Source organism: Uloborus diversus, chromosome 2 (genome assembly GCF_026930045.1).
Source record: "Uloborus diversus isolate 005 chromosome 2, Udiv.v.3.1, whole genome shotgun sequence".
Lineage (NCBI taxonomy): Eukaryota > Metazoa > Arthropoda > Arachnida > Araneae > Uloboridae > Uloborus > Uloborus diversus.
In genome coordinates, this window is record NC_072732.1 from 75,254,434 (window position 1) to 75,266,600 (window position 12,167).

Here is a 12,167-nt window from a genome sequence, read left to right on the forward strand (position 1 = left end):
TTTTTAAAATAACAAAAATATATACCTTTATTTTTAAAAAAAGTTCGCCAAAATGCTTTTGTGTGTGAGTGTGTGCACACTAGCAGTATGATATTCAGGAGGTTGCAAACACCAACAGCATTGAAATTAGATTCTCAATTACTTTGGAATAAAGGGGTGTGAACCTCGGAGTGTCTCAATATAAACTTTTACTATAATTAATATTTCAAATTACTTTTATTTTTTTTCCAAAAAGCTTTTAAAGATACCATAGCTCTCATTTGGAAGAAGAGTGCCCACAATACGAAAAAATGAAATTTTACAGGAGAAGCGTTTGAAGTTGAACTCTTCAGGCAATTTTCATTAAGAAAGGTAAGTTTTCCAGTGGTTAATGTTAGAATAAAAAATCTCATTATTTCCCGAAGAAGATAACGTCCTTTGAAGGCCTTTAAGCGGAAAAAAAAAGAAAATTAAAAATTTCGTATTGTGGAACTCTTCTTCGAAACAAGCGATGTATGGCTAGGAAAAAATCGTACTCCTTAACATCTTATGTTATTCTTCAAAAGAACCCTTTTGTAAGCACAAGATGAAATTTGTTCCAAGGTTCAAGGCTAACTAGCACATTTTAGGATTTCCAATTTAAAGAAAATCAAAGCTAAAATGCTTTAGTAACGAAGCATAATACTACTGAACTTGAAGTCCACGAATTTTAAAATGAATTTGGAAAACGTTACTTTCGGCCGTTTTTTCATATTTGAAAGCTGTATATTTATATGGAGAGTAGGGGATAGATATAGTTATAGTCTTTGCAACAGGTTTTTTCTTTTTTTTTTTTTTTTCTTATTTCTTTCTGTTCTCAAAAATCATAGTAACACAGAAATATTGACGTTCTTATAAAGGATTTTTTTTACAGTGTAGGGTCTGTGACAGCAAAATATCGTATTGCGATCGTCCTCAAATTAAATATTGTTAAACAGAGAGAGCGAAAATTTAATATCCAGTGTCAAATAGTTAAAACAGATTAAAGTCATATCACAATAAAGTCAGCTTTAAAAGAATCAACAAAATAAGTCAATCAAAAGCAACTTTGTTCTTTTAATGAGTTTGTAAATCGTGTGTTATTTGACATTAAAATGTAAGAACATGATAAATCGCAGCTTCTTTGAACCAGAATAAATTGCTACACGCCATCCCACTTCTTGAAGAAATAATTTAGCTTTCGATTGCGTGATGAATACGTCATATTTCAAACGCAGACATTGTGATGGAAGAGGCGCGGAATTAGGGAGGGGGGTATAGGGTGGTATTGAGTCGTGCAATACGACAGCCGGCTGCTTCCACGATCTATCGATTTCCACCTGAAATTCTCCCCAACTTCTGTCAACGAAGAGTGGTGCGTGAAAAATGGCGGTTTGATCTCAGCTCCCCTGCTGAACGAAACATCTTTTTGAAAGAATGAATCACCACCGAACATTCTTTTCTTGATCTTTGACAGCTTAAGGGTAAGTTTAGAGTTTTATTTTTGAATTTAAGAATAATGGTTGATGGAATTCTCATTGCCATGGTTTGCCATTCAAGCCTTCACGAGCACTGCCTTCGAGGATTATCGATTACTCAAACAGAATGTAAACAAACGAAATTTCTTAGATTTCAACATCATCTGCTCAATTAAAACATGTGGTATGATGGAATTGCTTGAATTTCGATTGTTATTGGTTTAGCGCATCTTGAAACAACTTAAAACATGTTATTTTTAAGCGAAGTAATACTACACACTAATTAAGAATTTTTCAATTGAACTCGATACCTATATGAAAAGAATCCTTGATACGCTCGATTCTTGTAACTTAGCAATAGTGTTAAAGTTGAAGTGTTTTTAAACTTTTAAAGTGCTTTTAAACCTTTAAAGTTTTTTTGCACTTAAAAAAGCGTTCTGTTTTAAAGGTGAAAACACATTTGCAAGCATGGAATGCAAGGTCATGGGAAAATTATTCTTTCCTATTTCCTGCTTTGTTTCTTGGTTAAAAATTATAACTGCACTGAAATAAAAACAGTTGGCACACTATAAAAATTTTAAATACTTGATAGTTTTTTTTTTCTTTTTCGAACTTCTTATAGAATAATAATATCCCAAACGCTCTTATTTGTTACGTTTGCATCCTTTTCCCACAAACTCATTTTTTTTAAATAAATATCAGGTTCTTTTTCTCCCTAGGCTTATTCTGCTATATATATATATATATATATATATATATATTAGTTTAAAACATTTTTGTTCTTGTTAATTTTGTTTACTGAGTATTTATTATATTTATTTTTAGATTCAAATTTTTTTATGAAATCAGAAACATTGAAGCACACATTGTTCATTTCCAAACTTTGAATTTAGTGTTAAAGTCATTTTTAAATAGAATTAATCTTTCTTTCCCTCGATTTCTCTTTAGGTATGAGAAATGCAAGAAAATTCTTTTATTTCTATTCTTGTTGAAAAACTCAACAGGTTGAAAAGGGATCAAGAAGTACGAGAGGCGCTATCCGAGTTCTTGGAAGAATTTAGAGTAAGTTAAAGTAAAAATATTTACCAAGCACTAATATAAATTATTAAGTTTTACTCACTTGCACCCATTATACTTTTTGCAATTCGATGCGTAGGAATATTTTTCTCTTCATTCATATTCATTGTTTATAAAATTTAATTTATTTTAAAAATTTGCAAATGCTTCAGTATAACTGTATCTTATAGAGAATCCTCAAACATGTACTAGGAAATTCATTGATCGAGTAACGCTCACCACGTCACCAACAATGATACTCGCACTACAGCATGATAATTTGTAATATTTTTTGGTAATGTTTGATATGCAGGGAGAAGCTTTATTTTGACAAGGCTAAACTAGATCCGGTATCTTAGCTGTTTTACTAAAAAGGTTATTTTTCAGAGAATGAAGAAACGAAAAAGTGGTCATTAATGAACGCTATCTACTGAAGTTTAAGGCTAATCCACTTGAGTTAGGGTAAAAATTGCAACTATCAAAATATCACCAAACAGACAATTGCTTCGTTCAAATGTAGACGCATTATAACCCGGCATACCTTGACGGGTTTCTTTGCTTATTATTATTTTTTAGTTTCTTATTTTATTTATTCCTTACATTATTTATTATTACTATTTATTTCTAGTTATTTTCTAGGCTTATTTTCTAGTATTTACCATACTAATCATTCACCTAACAGTTACATTCCATTCCATCCGTCTCTCTTCATCGAAACGTTCGCTGCAAATGTAGCTTTTTCTTTATGATACCCTTTATGCAGGAAAGGCAAGTTTACATCGAAGTCGTTATTGATCATAGGACGTATTTCTCGATGTAAAAAAAAAAAAAAAAAAAAAATTCTTTAAAAATTTATTTTATGAATGGGATGCGTTTTATGTTACCGGACGTGAAAAATATCGTCCTCTTCTCAAGGTCAAATGCATTTACTTTTAATTTCCGACAGTAATCTTGATCTTATATACGAATGAACAAATAATTGTTAACTCTTTCTTAAAATGTCAAATTACTAACGCCACATCGGGGTGGAAGTGAAGATGGTTTACTATATGAAGGTGATAATGATGATGAACACGAGTGTCAATTGAATTGTGTCTTATAAGTGTCAATTGAATTCAAAATATTTTAGAACGCTGAAGTATTAAGATGTAAATTCCAGCTAAAAAAAGTGCACGGACGAAACTGCACTCTGGATGTGATAACCAGAATGTTGGTACATTGCATGTAGTTCTGTCTCAGTTGGCTTTAAGGCGGTAACTTACTGCTTACTATCCAAGCTTTGCCTTTAATGAACGAGATGAACCGTGCCATTGCTGGGGACTCTCGCTAGTAGCTAAATTTATTTTAGCTAAATTTATTTTAGCTAAATTTATTTTAGCTACCAGTTTGCTGCCGCTCTCAACTTCAATGAGACAAAGCTCGCTTATTGTCAATTCAAGACTGATGTGCCAGTAACAAGGACAAAACTGCAGTCTCTGGGTTGCAGAACCAGGCTGTCGATTTATTGCATGTTGTTCTGCCTTAGCCCTGTCTTAAGGGCGGTAACTTACCGTTTAGCACTAAAATAGTCATGCGAATAAGCATAAAAGAATTCTCGAATAAAACGTGATCTTTAGTAGCACCCGAAATATTTAATAAAAATTTATATCGAAGGTCAAAACGCTGAAGTCTGATATTTTTAAGAAATTGATAAATTCTAAAGACATTATTAACAACTAATTCTCTTTTTGAAACCTTCAGAAGCAATTCTTTCTAATTTGATTCCTTGCTATCCAAATTAGAATCCTCTTTTTTTCCTCGAGTTCATCATCATTATCACCTTCATATAGTAAACCATCTTCACTTCCACCCCGATGTGGCGTTAGTAATTTGACATTTTAAGGAAGAATTAACAATTTTTTGTTCATTCGTATATAAGATCAAGATTACTCTCGGAAATTAAAAGTAAATGCATTTGACCTTGAGATGAGGACGATATTTTTCACGTCCGGTAACATAAAACGCATCCCATTCATAAAATAAATTTTTAAAGAAAAAAAAATTTTTTTACACCGAGAAATACGGTCCTATGATCAATAACGACTTTGATGTAAACTTGCCTTTCCTGCATAAATGGTATCATAAAGAAAAAGCTACATTTACAGCGAACGTTTCGATGAAGAGAGACGGATGGAATGGAATGTACTGTTAGGTGACTGATTAGTATGGTAACTAAATAACCGTGGAATGAAGAGATTTTTTTTTTTCCGATGCGTCTTAAAAGTCATTTGTAAGAAAAACACATCTCTTGTACCTCTTTTACGTGAAAAATAAATCGCTTAAAAGTTACTGAATCCATCAATAAATCATCATCATTGTCAGTGTTACGGAGGATATATATATATATATATTATATATATATATATATATATATATATATATATATATATATATATATATATATATATATATATATATATATATATATATATATATATATATATATATATAATTGATAGCAATATAAGGATTGAACAAGAAAGAAAAATTCTTTTACAAGACATCAGGGGGGTACTCCTCAACATTGGGAAGTACCCCCTGATGAGGCTCCAGGGTATTTTGGGATTTTTTCATTTTTTCCTTCTTGTAAAAGAATTTTTCTTTCTTGTCCAATCCTTATACTATTGCTATCAAATGTGTTGTCTACCAGTATCATAGAGCAGCCTGTGGCGCCTATTGAACTGAGTAGTGAAGTTCATTTTGGTTGACTTGTCCAGATTATAAATACAATATATGATAGTGTTTCGTTATATATATATATATATATATATATATATATATTATATATATATATATATATATATATATATATATATATATATATATATATTCTTTTTTTGCGATACAATAAACTTTTCCCGTTTTTATCTCTCTCTATCTTTTCAATTTTACAGGGGGGGAACTAAAAGTACTGCGAAATACAGTTCTTGCTTTCTCAAATTTTCATTAACTTGGTGTATAGCAAATTTTAGAAACAAATCATCACTTCAATGATTTTTGTACCAAAATCTGTTGAAGGATTTCAATTTTGTTCAACAACGACCCTAAATTTCTAACTAATGCTTTTTTTTTTTTTTTTTTTTTTTTTTCATTTGCAGATTTTTCGTCAGAAACAACAATCAAAACTTTCGACTCACGCCAAGAAGAAAATACATACGAGTACATCTGAACTGCAAAACTGTAGAAGTAATAAAAGAAAACCAATTAGAGGAAAACATCATAAATTAAGCCAAAAAGTAGCTTTTCATAATCGTTTGCCAACAATACATGAAGCCACTTCAAGGTAATATATTTTTTTTTTCTATTTTTTAAGTGCAGATATATACTTGTAATATTCCTCGTGAAAGTTATCAAAATATAAGTAAAGAATGCATCCAATTTCTGCTTACTAAAATATTTTATCTGAATTCATAATTGATAAACTCTCAGATCAAGAAATCTTTACTAATAATAAAGCTGAAAGTCTGTCTGGATCTCTGTCTGTCTGTCTGGATCTCTGTGACAAGCATAGCGCCTAAACTGTTCGGCCGATTTTCATGAAATTTGGCACAAAGTTAGTTTGTAGCATGGGGTTGTGCACCTCGAAGCGATTTTTCGAAAATTCGATTTTGTTCTGTTTTTATTCTAATTTCAAGAACATTTTACCCAGCAAATAATCATAACGTGGAACAGTAAATCACGGAATTATCATAACGTGGAACCGTAACATGGGCGAACAAATGAACATACCTAATTGCCGAGAAAGTCATCATCCAGTATTTGTAATTATACAGGCGAACCAAATGATCTTTCAATTTTCTACTACGGGCAACGCCGTGTGGGTACCGCTAGTTAATTAACAAATGGATAAACTCCTCCAAAAAGAATTAATAAAAATCACGAAACAATTGAAAAAATAATGCGGTTGCTTCCGAAATTTTAAAAGAATTTTTTTTTTTTCTTTTGAAAGACCATGCTTAAGAACATAGCATTTAACCATTTTTTAAATAATTTGACAAAGTTTAATATTTTTTAACAATTATTTTAATCGGGGCGCAGATTGAAATTCATTTTTTTACGCTTGTACGTAAAGCTAATTAATAAAAAGCTGTTAATAGGAGAAAAAGTTTGGGAGAAATTTTCCCAGAAAATTTCCGAAAATGGGAACTAAAAATTGGTTTTTGTAATTTTATTTTTATTTAAACAGAATGAAAAATAAACAACTGTGTTAGTCGTTTAGCTACTCCATAGCGGTGCTCTCACCAGGGATAAATGTCCCCTGTACCTCCCCCCCCCCCCCCCCCCCCCCCCCACCAATCCGGCTCAGTGGAACTTCCTTTTATTGATGAAATAGAACTAAAAAATGTTTAAATGATAATAAACTTTGGATAATCTATAAATTTTTGAGATAAAGTCGAAGTCTAAAGTGAGGAGGGGGGGTGACTCCAAACATCCTTTGCATACGCTACTGTATATATGTATATATATATATATAGAGAGAGAGAGAGGGGATGGAGAGAGAAGAGACAGAATGAGAGAGAAACATTAATTGTGAGAAAACAAATAAATGATATCCTCTAACATTGATTGTTGAAAGAGTCAGGGGCACAACGAGGAGGTTTGGGCGGCCAACAAAATATTGTAAGGAATTTTGTTTAGAAATTAAACTTGAATCGAAATATGAAAAACTTAATAAAATATTCTTTAATTTTGGTAATTCCTTTCTGAGACAAATGATTATTTATAATGTATTATTTGTTTGCTAAAAATATCTTTTTATTTACATGAAAAAAAAATAAAATGTTGATCACAGGCTGGGTTAGTTATAAACAACAATTTATTTTACCTCTCTGTTAACATCAATGCTGAACATTAGAATCATATTTTTTTTTAACATTCTTCCAGTATTTCAATAAAAATCTAAGTTTAATTCCAGTATGCAAAAAAAATCCAGTACATTTCCACTACCCATAGATAACACCCTATTTCTTCACCTTGCTACCCCTAAGTAGTTATGAAGTCCCGACCCATATTTTGAGTACCACTCATTGGCTTTGCGTACTTAGTATAGATTAAGCATTTATGCATACACTTCTGCTAGTATAAATATGCTAATTTTTTTAACTTCCTCTAAAGTTTAGTTTGATGTATCCCAACAGACACCCTGAGCTGTGGAAGAAAGAGGAATTTAACTTAAATGAGACGACTATTGTTGGATATTGCTTTGCTGGAAATCCTGTACCTTATATTACGAAAGTTCATGGAAAGAATATTACTCTGCAGCAATTCAAAAATTTGTTCAATAGAAAAGGTTGTTTCAGGTAAATGTATTATTTAATCAGCTTATCTTTTGCAGTTTCTTTATGCTTATTAAATTAAATAAAGTTTATGCAATTGGGTAATTGTACAATGCAACTATTGTATGGCCATTCCAGGAAAAGACCACTATTTTGTCTCGTACGTGACAGATCATATATTTCATTAAAACGAAATAAATTTAAAAGGTATTGACAAAAATTTTTTGGTTAAGAAATCACAGCTGCTAACATTGAAGGATGAAAATTTGGGAGAGTTAAGCGCAAAATAGGAAAAGTGGCAGAGAGTAAAAGCGTTTTTTTTTTTTAAGTATAGGAAAGGATTTCTTAAATTGAGCCAGTATAAGGAAAGACATTCGGAAATTAAGAATACTATTTTTACTTTTTGAAGTTCGAAAAAGAAGTATAAATTTTAGTTTTGTAAAAAATGTTTTAAAAGGGACATAAGTTTCTCTTCACTTGTAATTGATTACAAACATTCCTTGAAGCTGGCGAAATTAAGCAATATCAAAGAAAAATCAGTAACGCTTTACCACACTTTTTGATAAATAAGTTAAAAAGAAGGAAAATTAAATAAACATGTTTCAAAAGGGATCGGACTTACATAGTTTTCACACTCGTGTATGAAAGGGTTTCGATTTTGCGGTCGGTATCGTTCTCGAAATCGTAATGATATGAAAAAACTCCTTTTTAGGGAAATTGTTGTTTTGGATAAAATTTGGAAGATATGTACTTCATTAGGAAGTTTCGAAATTCAGGATCTCCCGAACGGAACCGCTGGCAGCTATGACATATGTTTGATTTCTTAGGCAACAAAATTTTGTTCACTACCCTTTTAAATCATTATTTTTAACTCAAAGCTTACGCTAGACGAGCATGACCGGTAGCAACCGGTTGGTTAATCACGTGACAACAATAACGTCAGCGGTTATTAACCGGTGTTCACGAACCAATGATTCATCGAACGCTTTCGGTTGATCACCGGTTACTTGCGTTTTTTTTATATGAGTGAGGCATATTTTATTCCTAGAAATCAGCTTAAGATATTAAAAAAATATGTTTGAAACAATTTGCGATTTTGCGATTTTAGCTGTTTTTGAGAATATTGATCAGGTACTAGAAAGTAGTATGGGTATACGGGAAAGTAGGCTCGTTTAGTTCTAGACGGAACTTCTTGTCTTACTTTACTGCTCAGCACAAAGGTATTCATTTATCTTAACATGCTCAAAGTGAGGACAATAAGCAATTTGTGAATGCTCAAAAAAAAAAAAAAAAAAAAAAAACTAGAAAGAATAAAAGGATTAATTTCAGTAAGTTGTAAAACCAAAACCTTGGCCATTTAAGTTGATTCTCAGTTGACGACAGATTTAAGTTTCTAATTTTCAGAGAAGTATCTGGGGCTAGAGATCTTGCTTTGGCGTCATTCTTCACTCCTCTTGTTGAAATAAAGGGTGTTTTTCTTTTTCATAGATTTAGAATATAAACTAGATTGCTTTGCAACATATTAAGAACTTTTTTGATGAGGCTATTATCAAAACTGCAGTTCACCAATACAGCAGCTGAATTTCTGCATGATTAACAACAGAACAGACAACACTGCCTATGCTCAAAAGTTTTTATATAGTACAGCCGTAATGGATGTCCAAACAATGTCTATAGATGTAATGTCTTTAATGCTACTGGATACATGCCAATAGTAATGTGACGTCAAACAAATGATAGCAGCAGTGTTGATGAACAGTAGAATCTTGATTATCCACGGAATAAGGCGAAACGCTAACTGCAGATAAGCAAATTCATGGATAATCTACAAATTTGGTAAAAGTGATGCTAGTACATGCAATTGCATAAAAAGAACAATAACAATTGCATACATGTTAACTGTAGCTAAAACGATAACACGATAACAGTGTATATAAAAATTCATGTGAAAGCTAAAAAAGAATCCGATCGTTCATTACAAACGGATTACACATATAAGCGAGCAAATTGTGCAAGCAGATCAACTGCAACAGATCGAGCTAGGTTACACAAAAATGCATAAGGCAGAGACATTTTCAAGACAGATCTCATTGCTTGTTTAGTCACCTTAGTGTAGATTTAAAAATCAGTTTGGTCAGGTTTTGGTGACTTCGGAAGGTTTGATGTCATTGGAAGGGAACGGGAAGAAAGAAATAGGAATGTCTAAAAAAAGATATTATGCTTTTTAAGTTTTAGTGTGCATTTATCTACATTCAATTTATTATCACTGATTTTTTTTTTTTTTTTTGAAAGTGTGAAAGGCCAGAGATAATTTGCCCTGCGGATAAGCCAATCGTAGATAATTGAGAGTTTACTGTACTTGGCTGCTCTCTTTGTCGTCACTAAAATGAACTTTGTTTTTCTTTTTTGTACCTCCATATGGATGAATGTGTGTGCTGTTGGCTCAAGTTGGAATTGAAAAAGAAAAAAAATAGACAAGACGAATTTAGGGAGGGAGTGCTTTGAGATACACTACCCCTTCCCTTGTCTCCCCTAAGCTGATTTTTGTGCCAAATTTCATGAAAATTGGTCAAGCAGCCATTTTTATAAACAAAATACAAACAAAGAGACACATCATGTTTTATTCATTTGTAAAAAATTCATGTAAGGAAGCTTTCAATACTTTTGATTTATACAGATCTCTATTTGATAAAATATGTAACAATATTAAGATTTAACTATGATGGATTTCTACATTTTTTTGAACTAAGAACACAATTACTCCTGATAAAGGAAAGAAATAAGAAACAAACAAGGAAAATTTCGAAGGAGATAACTTTGAGATATCCAAAGCCTTGTAAAATAGTTTATATTAAAAACTTTAGTGTATCTTTGTATGTATCTAACTGTCTATCTATGTCACTTTAACTTCTTTCGAACGTCAGAGTATTGAGGATCGAACCAGGTATCGATAGAATCGTAATTTTTTCTGGCTCAAGTTTAGGAAGGTTTCGATTTTTTTCTGCAGCTTTAATCAAAGGAAATTTTAATCAAAACATTTATTCTCAAGGTCGTTTTTGGCAAAATACCAATTTCCGCCGAAGGTTTCTTCTTTTCTCAAGGCTACATTGATCTTCTTAACTAGGTCGGGCTCTATTTCTCTCTTTTTTTCTGTTTTAAGCGAAAGTTAATGAATAGTTCGAGTTAATGGTTAAGTTACAAGGTGTGCACGGACAGAATGGAATAATTCTAGAGCTGCGCAAAGCTGAAAATTAATGCACTATTCATTAATTAATGTATGGACGCAGGCAATGCGTTTTTTGATGCAAAGATTTTTTCATCTTTTCCTTTGAAGAAATGTAATTTACGTACCAAAATTGTCAATTGAATTTCCTTCCTTTTCCTTTAAAAGTGGAGCCACTGATGTACAGCACCTTCGGCACTGTACTTAAGTACTTCGGAGGAACAAAGTTGTACACCAACTCACCAGAGGCAGGCTGTGCTAGCTGCCGTAGGTGGGGAGGCAGAGGCTCACATGTTAATTGGATGCAACTTGTAAATTTAAAATGTAGTATTTCAATACACCAAATTTTGCCCGAAACAATTAACATAGTTGGAGAAAACTAAATGTTTCAGCAAACTAATTTAGATACACCACCTTAATTAGCATTATTTCTGTAGGCCTTTTGAAACTACTGATTTTACTCAATCATTTTAAGATATTAAAGATCATTTCTTTTCAGGTACTTTTTTAAAAAATATAATAATGAATTTGGAACACAAATAGTATTTGAAGAAATCACAAATGATGATGAATATGTTCCACTTTGGGATGGAAAAATATTTGCTTTAGTAGAAGAAGTAGAGGACTGGAAGCTGTTTTTAATATAATGTAGAAACTAATTGAAATGTTAATATTCATTTTAATTATCTAAGATTGTTATTAAAGATATTTATTATTGTTAATGATGTCATTAATTATTTCCCATAAATTATTTCCCATTGCTACATAATGTTTTCAAACTTGAAATTTCACATTTTTTTTAAACAGATTCTTTCATTTACATTTATTACCTAATTTATTAATGACTCAAAATTAACTAAACAAAAATAATTAATTCCAAAAAAAAATTAATAAAGCGTCAGTCCCTTAACCGTCATAAACATTAAGAAGTAAACACTTTGCATGAAACTGACCTTGCTTTAAAAAATTAAAATGTGATTTTACTTGGAACAGTCAGCTCTGATAAACTCAACCCCAGCCAGTAGATGAATGTAAAAGAAAAATACGGTCAATTCGTGATAACTCGAAGTTTTTATCAAAGTTTTATCGAAGTTTAAG

The 12,167-nt window shown here is 31.6% G+C and overlaps 1 protein-coding gene across 1 annotated transcript; it reads left to right on the plus strand.

Annotated features, from left to right (window-relative positions):
• Positions 1–1,349: 1,349 nt before the first annotated feature.
• LOC129217181 (dixin-A-like) lies at positions 1,350–11,791 on the plus strand. Its single transcript, XM_054851445.1, has 5 exons — positions 1,350–1,481; positions 2,424–2,537; positions 5,669–5,853; positions 7,709–7,870; positions 11,569–11,791. Exons 2-5 carry the CDS (start codon positions 2,433–2,435, stop codon positions 11,714–11,716), a joined length of 600 nt encoding a protein of 199 aa, XP_054707420.1. The 5' UTR covers positions 1,350–1,481; positions 2,424–2,432; the 3' UTR covers positions 11,717–11,791.
• Positions 11,792–12,167: the final 376 nt, after the last annotated feature.

Bases quoted from the DNA above. Each gene is read 5' to 3' on its own strand.
- LOC129217181 (XM_054851445.1), top strand. From the start codon at position 2,433: ATGCAAGAAAATTCTTTTATTTCTATTCTTGTTGAAAAACTCAACAGG. The intron at 5,854-7,708 runs GTAATATATTTT...GTATCCCAACAG, and splicing joins ATACATGAAGCCACTTCAAG to ACACCCTGAGCTGTGGAAGA. The intron at 7,871-11,568 runs GTAAATGTATTA...ATTTCTTTTCAG, and splicing joins AATAGAAAAGGTTGTTTCAG to GTACTTTTTTAAAAAATATA.